General features: G+C 48.9%; 1 protein-coding gene across 1 annotated transcript; it reads right to left on the reverse strand.

Moving 5' to 3' along the window:
* Nucleotides 1–847: 847 nt before the first annotated feature.
* Nucleotides 848–3,066, reverse strand: MLNR (motilin receptor). Its single transcript, XM_045978426.1, has 3 exons — nt 2,205–3,066; nt 1,022–1,420; nt 848–891 (listed from the first exon to the last, which is right to left on the reverse strand). The coding sequence occupies exons 1-3, from the start codon at nt 3,064–3,066 to the stop codon at nt 848–850; spliced, it is 1,305 nt and encodes a 434-aa protein (XP_045834382.1).
* Nucleotides 3,067–15,872: the final 12,806 nt, after the last annotated feature.

A 15,872-nucleotide genomic window follows, 5' to 3' on the forward strand; every position in this document is an offset into this window, starting at 1 on the left:
AAATAAAATCTTTAAAAAAATAAACTGTAAAACACAAAACAGTAACAGAGCTGTTGGTTGGAATTCCGACACATTCTCTTTCACCCCTGACTCCTTTCATCCACTGACTCCTGCATTTGTACAGATGCCGTGTGTACCACATCTCTGGGTGGGAGGAGGTTGAAAACCTTAAAGACTGGCGGGCGTTCAGCTTCAGGCCCACCAGTCACTGTCTAGGACATCTAAGACTCAATTCCACCACTTGTAAACCAGGAATAATGACAACAGGTATCCCACCAAGTTGAGGAAAATAAGGGATAATAACCATCTTTATAAATGTCATGAGTAGTCACTTTGTAGGGAAGACAAGTCTTGCTGCTGCTCCCTGCCCTCAGGCTTCCGTGCTGGGGTCTGCCACCATGCAGCCGTGGCACTGGGCGATCCCGGGGGGGCAGACTCAGGGACAACTGGGCTGCAACACGCTTATGCATTGAAGTTCTGAAAGATGGTACTGTCCCTCAACTCTAGGATTTGTTCTCAGCCAGGAGTGAGGTGGGACCCCTGAACGCTGGCCTCTACCCAGAATTCCTTTCACTGGCTTCTAAAAAATTCTGCCTTAAATAATTTCTGGAATAAAAGCTCTAATTTTCCTGGGTTCCTTGTATATGCACCGCTACATGTATGTCCAGAACATGAAAACACAAACACACCCCTGATCTCAGAAGTGGAAAATTTTCACAGCAGCATCTCTCTCTACGACTTATTCACCAGAAAAAGAGGAATCATGTTTCCCAAGTCTTAGGAGAACGAAGGCTTAGAAAACCTCCCCAGAGCACAGTTTGTGATGTGGCATTTCCCGAGGCTGAAATCAACATCCTCGAGGGGTACATGCACAGAAGATGGTTAAATTACCTGCATTGGTTTAATAAAAAAAAAAAAATCATGCTGATGAAGTTGCTGATGAAGTTGCAAAATCCTCACCACTCTTCCCAGTTCTTCCTAATGGCATCAGTTCTCCACTTCCAGTCCTTTCCCTACAGACCTGTTTTCCCTGAAGTCCCGGCCGTGTGAGAGGAAGCAACTTGCTTGGCCGTGCTGGTGGATGATGTCTGTACGTTGGCGCTTGTCTCTGTGTAGCCAGTCGTGTCTCCTCCTGTGTCCCCCTCCGTGTCCCTGCTTCTGCACACACTTCTCTGTCTGGATTGTCTGGACTGTCTAGACTGTCTGGCCAGCAGCAGGTTCCGGGCCGCGGCTCTGTACTTCTTTGAAATGAGGTTGTAGAGGATCGGGTTGATGGAGGCACTCAGATAGAAAAGTTGCAAAGCAACAATGTTAAAGTACTGAGAGAAGTTCATCATCCAAGAATCTTCCGTATTTATGTAAATGATTCTGCCCACATGGAAAGGCAACCAGCAAACTATAAATGCCAGAACCACCACCACTGCAAAACAAGACACAGGCACCACAATGAGCTAAAGCATCAGAAAACAAACAAGGGCCCCCGAGAACTATCCGAAATAACAAACAACAGCAAACAAATTAAATAAAACTTTTACCTAGCCAAATACCGCCCCAGAACAACTTCCAGGGTGCAAACAGCACCCATGTTTGTTGAAGGCTGCATATACGCGTTGTCAAGGCTGGACATAAACCCGAAGGAGATATTTCTACTAGCAAGCTGTTCTGGCAGGCTTCCTTCCACAAACCTACTTCAGAGCCATGTTCTCTGTATTCCGCTGAAAAGAATTCTTCAACAGGTCTGCACAATCTTTTGTTTTGCTTTGCACCGCCACCCCCCCCCCCCCCACCTGGGGCATGGTTCACTTTAGCCTGTGGGGTAACTTAACGTTAAGTTTTCTTTCTTCTTCTTCTTTTTTTAAAATTTAGTTTAATGTGCTCTACCCCATCTCCTCAAGGGTACTATGAGTAATTCTCATCTAACAGAGATGGGCGGTTGGTTTACCCATCCCGGATCAGCCCAGCTCACGGGTCCAGCGGCTTAGCGGACCCAGGCACCCACCCCCCCCCGGGGCGCCCTGGGGTTCCCCAGAGCTAGCAGAGGACTGGAGACGCTTTTCTCTGGAGACAGGCAGGACCGACAGTTGGAGGCTGGAGCAAAATGGCACAAGGAATGTAGCTAGAAGGGGCGCTGGGAGACGAGGGGAAGAGGACGCTGCCTGGACCGCGCGGGCAGGTGTGTTTGGAACACAGGTGGTGCCACTTACTCAGGACGCGGACCGTCTGCCGGTGGCCCTTCTCGCGCCCGGAGGCGGCCCGGCCTCGCAGCGGCCCCCGGCTCCTCCACAGCTCCCGCCCGATGAGCCCGTACAGGACGCTGAGGCACAGAAAGGGCAGGAAGAAGTAGGCGGTGGTGACCCACAGCATGACGCGCAGCGCGCCCAGCTGAGATGGGCTCGGCCGGCACTCGCGGCTGAACAGCGCCGCGGCGACCGCGGCCTCGGGCCCCGACGGCGGGGACGGCGGTGGCGCCCGCGAGGCCCCGAGAGGCGACGGGGTGAGCGGCGCGCTGCCGTTAAGGTCCCGGACCGCGTGGACGCCTGGGTCCTGCTCGACGCCCACCAGAAAGAAGAAGGGCCCCGCGGAGAGCAGCGCCACGGCCCAGAGCGCCGCGATGAGCGCGCGGACGCGGCGCCGGGTGACGAGGACGCGGGCGCGGAGCGGGCGGCAGATGGCGAGGTAGCGCTCGACGCTGAGCGCCGTCATGTGCAGCAGCGTGGCGTAGGTGCAGCCCTCGCCCACGTAGAGCGAGAGGCGGCAGAGCAGCTGCCCGAACACCCAGGGCCGCGAGCGCCAGAGGCGGTACAGGTCGAACGGGAGCCCGAGCAGGATGAGCAGGTCGGACACGGCCATGCTGCCCAGGTACAGGTTGGTGGTGGTCCGCATGTCCGGGTTGCGCCCGATCAGCAGCACCGTCACCACATTGCCGCTCACCCCGACGGCGAAGAGACCCAGGCACACGGCGGTCACCGGCACCAGCGCCCCCAGGGGGAAGGGCGAGCAGAGGTGCTCATCGCAGGGCAGCAGCTCTCCCTCCGCGCCGTCGCTGCTGTTCCAGGGGCCGCCCATGGACGCGCCGCGCCGGGCGACTCGCTCGGCGCCCCTCCGCGCCGCCGCAGCCCGGGCTGGCCCCGGGGGCCGAGTGCGGACCGCGCCGGCGACGGCTTCCTCGGGCGTCCGGCGCGCAGCGGCTCACGCGCCCCTGTCCGCACTGCCCGAGCTCTGCGGCGCGGCGCGCGGGGATGTGATGCAGGGTCCGCTTTGAGGCCCTCCGGAGCGGGCTGCGCGCAGTCTCCGCCCTCGGCCACCGCCCGCCCCATTCCCGCCCCGCTCCCGCCTCACTCTCGCCTCACTCCCGCGCCCTCTGGCCTGCGGGTCGCGGGCCAGGGAGCTTCCCTCCCCGCTAACTGGAACACGGGAGGCGGCCGTGGGGCACGGGTCCTGCCCCGTCCAGGGAAGCGGCTGCTCATCCCCCGTGAGGTGGGTTACTGACCCCAGCGAAGCGCGGGCGCTTTGGCCACTCGAGTACAGAGGGGGACCTTCTAGCGGACCTCGGCTGGTGGCTGTGTCCAGGCGCTTCGGAAAGGCTGCCTCCCTACTAGCAGGAGAGGAGTCTGAACTCCGGAATCTGGAGTCCCTCCCGGGTTCTAGTTCTGTCTCTACAACCGAGTGATCTTAGACCCGTCCCAGCCTCGCCCAGCCCAGGTCTCCTCTTCTGTTAAGTCTGCGAGTAGGAGTGGAGGGAGTTGAGCAGAATTTCAGCCATCCCTTAAAACCCTGGAATGGGTGGGCATGACCACGACTACTTGTTTTAAAGAACAAGAGTTAAGTATTAACGTGTGTATTTGAGGGCTTACTTATGTTGTATTGTTCCTGTGTACAAAATATTTTATAAACTAAAAAGCAGAGTATTTGCCAACACTAGGAAGAACTAAAATTCTGGGGAAAAGACGAAAACTGATTTGAGTCAGTTCATTGCGGTCTTTGACAATAGCTGACCCTTATTGAGTGCTTAGGGTGTGTTTGGCCCTTTGTTTTCCATTCAATCCTCATGTCCTCGGGAGCTCATTTTACCCCTGAACATAGTGGGACTCGCTTGTGATTTTTATCTCCTGATAAAGTACACCCTCCTCGCCTCCATCACCCAGGAGTCTTGAAATGCTCGGGTCTCCCTGTGGATGAGCTGGTCCTCCCATGCTTCCCAGGCAGGGGGGCTCCTGTGGACATCCCTCACACCCTCTCATTACCAGGACCTGGGAGTCCTCTTGCATCTCAGCCTCGGTCACCCCTTTTGACCCCCATCCTTGGCTTTCTAGCTTACTTTCTCTAATACCTCACCTCCTGCAAACCTCCACCTACCCCGGGACCCCAGATAAGTTGCTGCTCCTACCTTTTCATTGTTCCTCACCTGCCTCAAGTCCTTGCTTCCCTACCTGACCCAGTTTAAACTCCTGATTAGCAATCTTGATCACTCCCAGGCAAACACCTTCAACTCCTGTGCTCTTTTCTCTGTTGTCACACAGACAGGGTCGTGTAGACAAGAACACAACCACGCCCCTGGTTAAGTCCAATCTTCTGCCTACTTCGGGCACCCTCCCAAACAGCTTGATTGTGCTTGAAATTCACCACCTCTGGCGTGGTCTCCATTTTCCCTTGGCTATCCTCAGACACACCTGTTCCATCCACTTTTCCACCCTCCAGACCACTCTTTGGTACATCCTCCTCTGTCCTGAGTTCCCAGAACCTCCTCCGTCACCCTTGTTTTCACCTGGTGACCTTGATTCTAGGAAAGAACAGAAGCAACCGAAGAGAAATTCTCCATGTGCCCACCCCACCCCCACATGCCTCCTCTCATTTCCCCGCCGTGTGCAGATGAAGGAGTAGGTGGGACTTGTACTTGAAGTCAGCTCTGCCCCTTCTTCCTTCACCTCCTCAGGGACCTCACTCTAGCAATTCCCTCTCTTGCATTTCTCCCTCTGCTGGATCATTTCCATGTGTGCAGCACAAGTGTCGATATTCTGTCTCCACTTCTTCTTTCTCCCTCCCTCTGTCCACCCCCAAACAAAGAGAACATGGAATTTTTTCGTCTATTGTTGATCTGATTTTCCTTTTGAGCGTTCACTGGCTGGGGAGCAAGAGAGTTGATTGTCCAGCCTGAGGAAAGCCTGGTGCAGTTCGAAGAATGGGGCGGTCCCTCTGTGTGCTGTTTGGTTCTGGATAGCATGCTTCTCCCCGAGCCTCCTCTTCCTCCCCTGCGTTTCTCAGGGGAGCCCAGGTGTTTGGGGGGTGGTCAGGGGGCTTGAAGTTCCTTATGAAATAAAAGGGACAGGGACACCTAGCTTTGTGTGGGTTCTTGGGGTGCCCAGGGCTGGCATTTGCCACATTCCAGTTCAGTGCCCCCTTCTTGCCGGCCACCAGGTGCTCTGCTAACGCTAGAAGAGAAGGCTGTGGTAGTGAATTTGTGGTCCATTTTTTTGACTCAAGGGATGCTCCCTGGCGTACGTGACATCTTCCCTTAGTTCTCCCACATGCAGTCCCTGAGGTTCTTCCCTTCTCTCCATTCTGCCCCAGAGCCTGGTCAACCCAACCTCTGCTGAAGGCTCCTTGCTCCTTTCCCCACCCCCCACGGCGGCCGGCGCCGGGCAGTCTCACCGAGTGTGACCTGTGCCGGTCTCCCACTATTCTGTATACTCACCCTCCATTCAGACACTCCCCTTCTTTGTCGTAGTCTCTCTACACTAATTATCACCACCTGCCCTACTATTTAATGTACTTAACTCTTTGTTTGTTATCTGCCTTGCCCCTTCCCCTCCCAACATCCTCTGGTCCAGAAGGCAGGGCTGTGCTCTGTTGTGTTCTGTGCTCTTCCCCTAGTGTGTGGATCGGTACCTGGTACAAAGCGAGAATTTAATAAATACTTGTTAACTCAGGGCATGAATAAGCTTCTGCAGAACCAGGTACCATTATCTTCTTTACAATTCCCAGTGATTGAGAATAGTTCTTTGATTAGAGTGGGCGTTCAGTGTTTGTTGATGTTCGAGTTCCAGATAGGACACTGGTGTGGAGAGATGGGTTTGCAGCAGGTTTTTTCTACGCTTCGAGGCTGCAACTCAAGCAGGACTTGGTCCGTGGGGCAGATCCAAATCCTTATCATTAAAATGGTTTGGTGTTCTGTGTTTTGGGAAGAAATGAGATGAGCTATCTGGAGAATGACTTAATCTGCTTTCTGCTTTGTATCTCTAAGGTTATCCACCAGCTTACTGACTTCATACATCTGACAGGAAGATGAGGACGTCCTCAGGTGTGTGGGCACCTTTCCCCTCTCCCTTGTGAGTGTGTCTGCCCCTGGTACTTGTGTGGGGTGAAAGTGAGGCCAGGTCTGGCCCCGCTATGGCTCTGGTCCCTGGAAGCAAGAGACTGGTATCATTGATCGGCCCTTGGCCCCTGGCTGGAGGCCTCATAGGTTGGCTTTTTGGCAGGCTGGGATGTCCTGACTAAAAATAAAGCTAATGCTGGCAGTGGGCAAGGTGCTGTTCCAAGTATTCGCATATTTTAACTCATTTAATCTTCAATAACAGCATTATAAGGTGGGTCCTTTTAGGACACCCACTTTATTTTTCAAAGATTTTATTTTTAAGTAATCTCTACACCCAACATAGTGTACTTACAACCCTGAGATCGAGAGTCTCATGCTCCACCAATTGAGCCAGCCAGCCAGGCGCCCCGCAGGATGTCCATTTTACAGATGGGGAAAACCAAGCCCAGAGACGCGACCTCACGAAGTGGAATTCCTGGCTGCTTCTCAGGCGGCCATAACCGCTGTGCCTGCCATGTGGCCTCCGGCTATATAGACCATGGCACTAGCAACCTTAGGGGTGGGTGGCATGTTCTGGATTTGGCTAGGAACGCGTCTTTTAGCTCATATTCCAGATACGGGCTGGACAAATGGAAGGACACAGAAGGTTTTGAGGAGCAGTAGGTTACATCCATAACTTGCAGTTTACCTGTTGACATTTGTAAAAACTCCTTGGGTTTAATTCTCGGTTCCGCACAGAAGAGCAGGACGGGAGGCAGACGTTGAAAGCGGAAGGCACACAGCCGCTGACCCACATTTTGTAGCATCTCGATCCAACGTCATCTAGTTGGGAAGTTGCACGTGACGTTCCAGCTTTTCAGCTTGCCTTGCAACATGGTAAGATCTGGCGGCTCTGGGCCCGCATTGCCCGAAGGTGGTGGCCCTCCAGGCTGAGCAGGGGCATCTGTGTTTGGACAGACAACCCACTCCGCGGGCACGCCACAGCCTTCATCCCTCACACGGTGGCTGCGTGGGCTGCACACCCAGCCGCTTCACTTAAAGACCTGCTGGCTCCTGTAGGCCCTTTTATTTAACAAAGTGCGGAGATGGCCGAGCTCTGCCCTGGAAGGGGTAGGAACCCCGAGCAGAAAAGGCCGAGGGCCGGCTCTGGCTGAACCTCTCCTGAGAACCTGACCGCCACCTTGACTCCGGGCCTCAGGCTCTCCCAGGTTTCTCTGTGCACGGCAGGGACATGGCAGGGCACATTTAGGCGAGACTCCTGATATGCTGTGATTGTTGCTGTAGCAATTTTCTCGTGGTCCTAGTTTCTCCTAAGAGAGACAGGCTCCCCTGTGCAATGATTATCAAGGGTGCTGGTGGAGAGGGAGCAAGTCCCCGTGAAGGGTGGTCAGAAAGAGGGTGTAGGACTTGGGAAAAACCCTCCCAGAGATTCCAGGACCCCTTTCCCAGCCCCAGTTGATAGTCCCCGGTCAAGAATGACTGTCCAGCTCCCATGCTGTGGCCGCTCACCCTGGGCCCAGTTGGGCTCCCCTTGCTGTGCTCTCTCTGCCTCGCCGCGGTCTGTGGCATCTTCTGCACCGTCAGCCACAGGAGCCCACTTGGCTGACGTGGTGACGCCACATCCAGACTTAGAGAGCTAAGCCCTGCCGCTTGAAGTGTCATATCACCCTCGAAGCTCAGGAGATGCTGAGATGTAAGCCACGCTTCTCCGGGCTCCTGTCATAGCAAAAATCTCAGCATGTTCACGAAGATGAAAACAAAGAGGGAAAACTATGAACATTGTTTATGATGGAGCCGCTCTGAACTGCAACTTCTGGGAAGGTAGACCTCAGTGCTACCTGAGGTGACTCTGTTCCTCCTGCCTTCCCTTCTTCCAAGTTTTTCAGCACATCATCTGTCCAGTCAGAATGCTGGACGATGGCCACGTCCACACAGTGAAGAAGACGTGTCCAAAGTAACAAGGAAAAACTTCTGGGCACCTTCATCCTTATAGTCATCTTCTGGGGGACAGAGTTATTATTGTTGGCTGTTTCCACTTCTTAAGAGGGCTGGCTAGGTATAACTTTGTCTTAGGAATTAGGAACATGAATGTTCTTACTCTGTTTCTGGGGAGCGGGATGGAGGTAGAAGGCCGTCTGTCTTTGGGGAATGCCCGTGTCTTTCATGCAGGGGTCAGAGTGGGCGCTTTCCTTGGGGAACCCTGCACAGAGTGATGAAGAGTGTGGGGGCAGAGTCACCACTTAGTACGTGGACTTGGGCAGGTGTCTCGATGTCTCAGCGTCCCCGGCTCCTCATCTGGGTATAGGGCCCACCTCACCGGGTTCCTGCAGAGAGTAACGTGAAGTCCTCAGCTCGGTGCCTGGCACGCAGTCTGCCCTCTGTAACTGTTAGTTCTTCTTAATCACGATAATAACAGAAAAAAGACGCTGTCCTTGGGGCCAAAGAGCCCGCTATCTACTTCTTTCTTTGGTCAAATCTTATTATGCCTTCTGTCCCCCATACCTGTGCCCCTGCCCTTAGCGCTCCTTCCATTGCTTTCTGTCGAAAGCCCAACCCACGTGCCTTTCAGGAGTGCTCGACGTGTTACCGTTTCCAGGCCATGTTTCCCAAGCCCTTGGATGTGATGCGAATGTAGTCTCGATGCCCTCAGAGCTCTCGTTAGCTCCCTGATACTCCTGATGTATCGGGGCATCGGTGAGCAGACTCCAGCCTATCACTTGCACCTCCCTGGAGAGCTGCCCCCATTACAGCCTCTTGGCGCCTGTGCGGGCAGCTGGGGGTGGGCCATGGCGAACTGCTTAGGTGTGCAGGTGGAGTGTGCGGTCAGCGCAGGGCAGGGTCTGCTGCCCGAATCAACAGCCTCCAAGGACCGGTGCCCTAACACCTCACGCATTTGTTTCTTGTTCCCCAGAGCCTGCCTCGAGAGTGGGGAACAGTCTAGGGGTGTTATCTCCATTTGGTGGCTCATCGTTTAGGTTGCTTTGGCCATAGGACATCTCCATTAAAGCAGATGCTCCCTTCATCTCTAAGGCAGGGGGAGAGAGAAAATCAAACGCTTCTGTCTGAAAGTGACTGTGCCAGCTTCAAGCTGCAAGTCCCTGGGCTCCAAAGGCACCCCACAGGGATTCTGCAAATATTTCTCTTCTTGGCCCACCCACTCCCTATTGGGCTTGTCAGCAGGGGTGCTGGAGGGCAGGGGAGTGAAGGAGGCACTTGCTCCTTCCTGTTCGTGCTCCTTTCAATGTCATCCCATTCCTCCTTTCAGTGTCATCCTTGTGTCCTCCCAGCAGCACTGGCTTCGATACAAACAGGCAGCCGCTCCTCCTCAGAGGTCTGGTTCCCAGTTCCCGGGGCTCCTCTAACCTCCTAGGTTCTGATACCTTCAGCATCTTCCTTTTGCTTCCAGCCCAAAGAGTGGCAGCTTTTTTCCAGATATTTATTACCTGTGCATCACCTGTTTGCTTTTATAGCTCTCTAACACTCGTTGCACCTCTAACTCTTGTCACACCAAGGTCCAGTGTGAAAATGATCCTTATTAAGTATCTGGTGTGGAATCTGTTGTCCTGGCTGAATCCTAATGAATGTTTTTTCTACTTACATTTCATTGGCCAGAAGTCACCTGGGCTCTTCCAAGCTCAGGTAGGTGGGGGAGTACCCTGGAGGAGGAGAACCAGTATTTGGCCAAGGACCTTGTATTTTGGAATGTGTTCTAGTAACTAGTGTCGGAGAGCAAAATTTCTGACCACTCGGCAGCTTAAGACAACCATTTTATTGTGCTAATTTTGTGGGCTAGGAATTCAGGGATGGCTTGTCTTTGCTTCCTGTTATCTGGGACCTGAGCTGCGAAGACCCAAAAGCTGAGAGTGGCTTGACGGCTAGGGGCTGGCATCACCTGAAGTCTCATTCACTCACCTGTCTGGTGCCTGACCCAGGAGACTCGAAGAGTGTGACACCTGACTGGAGTGCTTGCATTATTCTGCACTTCGCTTTTTTTTTTTTAAGGTTTTATTTATTTATTTGACAGATGGAGATCACAAGTAGGCAGAGAAGCAGGCAGAGAGAGAGAGGAGGAAGCAGGCTCCCTGCTGAGCAGAGAGCTCCATGCTGGGGTCGATCCCAATGCTGGGGTCGATCCCAGGACACTGAGATCATGACCTGAGCCGAAGGCAGAGGCTTTAACCCACTGAGCCACCCAGGCGCCCCTGCACTTTGCTTTTTAACTTCATAATACGTCTTGGTGTTCTTTCCAGGCCAGTAAATAGAAGGCTACTGTATTCTTTCGGCTACACAGCATTCCATTACGTTGAGTATACAGTTTATTTAATCATTTTCTCATTGTTGCTTATTTCGGTATTACCCCAGTCTTTTGCTGTTACAAACAGGTCTGCAATGAATAGTGTCCAGTGTGTCACAAGTGGGTGATTAAATGTGTAGCTTAAATATTCGTCAGTGGACCTGCCTGATCGGAGGGTATATGCAATGTGTTATGTCCCTTCATCGGAATTGTACAACTTAAATTCCACTAGCAATGTCTTGTTTTTCTGTCATGTTTCTGACATAATGTGTAACCAAAATTTTGCAGTTTTGCCAATGATAGTGACAAATGGATTTTCTGTTTTATCTTGAGTTTCTCTTGTTATGAGTAAGAATGAGCATTTTGTCATATGTTTGAGTTCTTTGTATTTCCTTTTCTGTGAAATGCTTGACTCCTTTGCCTATTTTAACATTGGGTATTGGTTATTTCATCTTCACGCATTTAAGAATTTGTTTTCCTATATTAGAGACATTAAATAGATTAGCCCTTTTCTGGAATATGAATTGCAACTATTTTTTCCCAGGTTTGCTATTTCCTTGGACTTTTAAAAAAAAAACTGCTGTGCATAAGCTTTTATTTATATGGCATTGAAATGATCAGTCTTTCCTCTGTGGGTTCTGTATTTTGAGGGCTCTGATTTGATAGGCCACTCCCATGCCAGGATTATACAGGAGTTCTTTCACATCTTTTATTTAGTTTCATTGTTTGTATTTCAATGTTTGATTCATTTGGAATTCATTCTGGTGTAAGGTGTGGGTGATACGGACCCAACTCTTAATTTTTGGGTGGCTATCCAGTTGTCCCAGCATCATCTACTGAATCATTTTTACTCCACTGACTTGAGCTGCCTGCTTTATCAAATACTAACTTCCTGCATGTTCTTGAGGCTGTGGACTTCCTGTTTTGTTCCTTTAGCTTTTTTCAGTGCTAATATCATGACGTTTTCGAGGCATTATAATTTAGTGGAGCTAGTCTCTTCTCATTGCTCTTTTTCAGTTTTTCTGTTTTTATTTTTCTAAATGAATGGCAGTGCCATACTTTTATTTGCAGTGGGTTTACAGTAAAACTTGATGTCCCTTTAAAAAAATTCTTAATTATATTGTCATAAATTGTGTACACCCTGGCTGGAAATGTGTGTACTCCCAGGGCACTTTTACCCTCTTCACCCTTTGGGGGTATTCTGAACCAGATTCACAGAGACTGGATACCAAGTGTCCCACAGCATGACTGCACACTAGATTTCATGCTGGTTTAGGTGGATCTGAATCAAAGTTAGAGACATAAATTAATTATTAGTATTACTGGAGCACCCAATACATGAATTTTTCTCAAATGTGATTTTCTAAGTTACTTTTCAGAACACAGGCTGTGAGAAACAAGGTCTTATACTACTATATATGGACATTCTTACTGCACAGCAGTTATCATTGGTGAACTGTTTAACTGCAAAATGTACTTTTTTCTCTAAGGCCACTGAATCATCCTAGAAATATGACGAGTGTCAGAGCTGATAACTTCAGCCTGGGCAGGCCAGATCATTTGATAACTATCATGGACATTCATAAAGAATTCAACCCACTCACTGAAAGGAATAGGGACATCCAAGGAAGTCTGGGAAGTTTGAAAATCAGAAAGTGAGAAGTTGGCCTGTGTCCTTAGCAAAATGGACTTTATGATTAGGTTGGTTTATTTTACTGATTTGATGATGTCCAGGGTTCTCTAGTCCTGTGCTGTCTGTATACTAGTCTTTAGGTTCATCTTACAGTCCCTTTTCAAAAAATTGAGGTGAAATTTACATAACATAGAATTAACCATTTTAGGGGCGCCTGGGTGGCTCAGTGGTTTAAGCCGCTGCCTTGGGCTCAGGTCATGATCTCAGGGTCCTGGGATCGAGTCCCGCATCGGGCTCTCTGCTCGGCAGGGAGCCTGCTTCCCTCTCACTCTCTCTGCCTGCCTCTCTGCCTACTTGTGATCTCTCTCTGTCAAGTAAATAAATAAAATCTTTAAAAAAAAAAAGAATTAACCATTTTATTTTATTTATTTTATTTTTTAAATATTTATTTGACAGAGAGAAATCACAACTAGGCAGAGAGGCAGGCAGAGAGAGAGGAGGAAGCAGGCTCCCTGCGGAGCAGAGACCCCGATGCGGGGCTCGATCCCAGGACCCTGGGATCATGACCTGAGCCGAAGGCAGAGGCCTTAACCCACCGAGCCACCCAGGCGCCCCGAATTAACCATTTTAAAGAGAACAGTGCAATGGCATTTAGCATGTTCACAATGTTGTGCAACCACAACCTCTGTAGAGTTCCAAAACATCTCCAAGATAAAACCCCATACCCATTAAGCAATTACTCTCATTTCCTCCTCCCTCCAGCCCCTGGCAGCCACTAATCCTTAGTCTTTGCGGATTTATCTCTTCTAGGTAATTTGTATGAATAGAATCATACAACATGTGATGTTTTGTGTCTGGTTTCTTTCATTTAGCATAAAGTTTCCCAGTTTCATCCACACACATTCCCTTTTTGAACATGTTAACTTGTCTCATGGGTGGAAGGGGCAGTAAAGGTATTTTCATCCTTGGATGGATGAGTATTTAAAAGATGGTTATTTCTGGGGCTGATTGTAAGCTCAAAATGGGAGTCAAAGTATCAAAGGATGAAACTATAAAGAAATTAGAGTTGCTCATTTATTTGATCCTTGTATCAGATCATCCTTGTCTGATTTCTGTTCAATCCTTAGAGGGCTGTGGATTGTTTTGGATAGGGGGAAATGCAATATTATTAATTTGATTTCCTTATTGAATTTAGGATTTGTGGGAGAGACAGCAGAGGACAGTGGTCAAGTGTGGGGGCACTAGACCAGTCACCTGGATTCAAATCTCAGCTCCATCATTTGTTAGCCATGTGACTTTTGGCAGGTGCTTAACTCCTCCATGCTTCAGCTGATGTCTAATGCAGCAATTAAGAGGATTATATAAATAAGGTAAAGCACTGAACACCATGCCTAGCACACATTGTTTGGTGAATAGATGCAAACCATTATGATTTGAGTAAGTCACGTGGCTTCAAATTCTTTTGGTTCCGAAGATCTTTTCCTTGGCAAATTTCCCATAGCAAGTATCCTTTTTATTATATAAGATGAAAGACAGTCCTTATAGCATCTAAACATTTGGATGTGCCAGTCTGTTCATGGAAGATTTGATGACCATAACTATTAAAATCTTAGTTCTGTCAACTTTCTTTTTTGTTATTTTCTCCCTTTTAAGGGTGTCAGGGAGAGACCAATGAATAATTAAAGGGATACTCTTGAGGGTATGTATACCATCTTCAAAAGTAGATATGAAAATAGAATATTTAACAAGTTCTTTAAAAATATGAGGCATTATCATCCTATATTGATGGTGGATGGCTAGGTTGCAGTGTCATGACCGGTTTTAGGTTTTGGAGAATCATTTTCTTTTGTCATCTGTCTGCCTGATTAAGCCAACACCCACATGGGATCCTTCCAGAGAGAATGTTCATGATGGTGAGGACCATCATGCAATCCATGGAGTTCAAACAGGACATACAAAATTTGTTTTCCAAACTACAGAAAAAAACAGTGACATGCAACACTGTGAGTCAGTATTCTGTTCTTCTCGAGGCTGGATTCATACTTCATTGCTTCTGTGAAGTGATGCCCCTATATTCAAAGTATCTCCCTTTCCCCAGCCAAACATTTTAAGCTTTACTGTGGTACTGGCAGTTGTGACACTTGGGGATGTACCTGGATTTTTAAAAAGCAAGGTATCCATGGTGCTGAGGAAACGGGAGAGCAACATGCAAAAGAATGAAACTAGACCACTTTCTTACAGCATACACAAAAATAAATTCAAAATGGATTAAAGACTTAAATGTGAGACCTGAAACCATAAAAATCCTAGAAAAGAACACAGGCAATAACTTCTCTGACACTGGCCATAGCAACTTCTTTCTAGATATGTCTCCTGAGGCAAGGGAAACAAAAGCAAAAATAAACATTGGGACTACATAAAAAGTTTCTGCACAGCGAAGGAAACAACAAAACTAAAGGCAAGTTACCGAATGGGATAAGCTACTGGCAAATGACCTATCTGATAAAGAGTTAGCACTTAATATACACAAAGAACTTATAAAATACAACGCCCCAAAAGCTAATAATCCAATTAAAAGATGGGCAGAAGACATGAATAGACATTTTTCCAAAGGCAGTATATAGCATAGAGATGGCTAACAGAAACATGAGAGGATGCTATCACTGATCATCAGGGAAATGCAAATCAAAGCTACACTGAGATACTACTCCACACCTGTCAGAATGGCTAAAATCAACAACACAAGCAACAAAATGTGTTGGTGAGGAAGTGGAGAAAAAGGAACCCTTTTGCACTGTGGGTGGGAATGCAAACTTGTGCAACCATTCTGGAAAATAGTATGGAGTTTCCTCACAATATTAAAAATAGAACTACCCTACACTTCAGCCATCCAACTACTAGGTATTAACCTAAAGAATACAAAAGAAAAACAAATATAAATCTATATGATGGACTATTACTCAGCCATAAAAAAGAATGAAATCTTGCCATTAGCGACAATGTGGATAGAACCAGAGATTATTATGCTGAGCAGAATCAGTCAGAAAAAGACAAATACCGTATGATTTCAATCCTATGTGGAATTTAAGAAAAACAAGCAAAGGGTGGAAGGGGGGAACAGAGAAGCAAACCAAGAAAGAGACTCTCAACTATAGAGAACTGATGGTTACCAGAGGGGTGGTGGGTAGGAGGATGGGTTAAATAGGTGATAGGGATGTAAGAGTGCACTTGTGATGAACAGCAGGTGATGTACTGAAGTGTTGAGTCACTATGTGACTTAAATGTGTAGTAAAACTAGTATTACACTGTACATTAACTGGAATTTAAATAAAAACTTAAAAAAAGGGCGCCTGGGTGGTTCAGTTGGTTAAGCGACTGCCTTCAACTCAGGTCAAGATCCTGGAGTCCCAGGATCCAGTCCCACATCCAGCTCCCTGCTCATCAGGGCGTCTGCTTCTCCCTCTGACCCTCCCCACTCTCATAGTCTTTCTCTCAAATAAATAAATCTTTAAAAAAAAGATTTACTTATTTATTTGACAGACAGAGATCACAAGTAGGCAGAGAGGAGGAGGGGAAACAGGCTCCCTGCTGAGTAGAGAGCCTGATGTGGGGCTCTATCCCAGGACCCTGAG

Source organism: Meles meles, chromosome 14 (genome assembly GCF_922984935.1).
Source record: "Meles meles chromosome 14, mMelMel3.1 paternal haplotype, whole genome shotgun sequence".
Lineage (NCBI taxonomy): Eukaryota > Metazoa > Chordata > Mammalia > Carnivora > Mustelidae > Meles > Meles meles.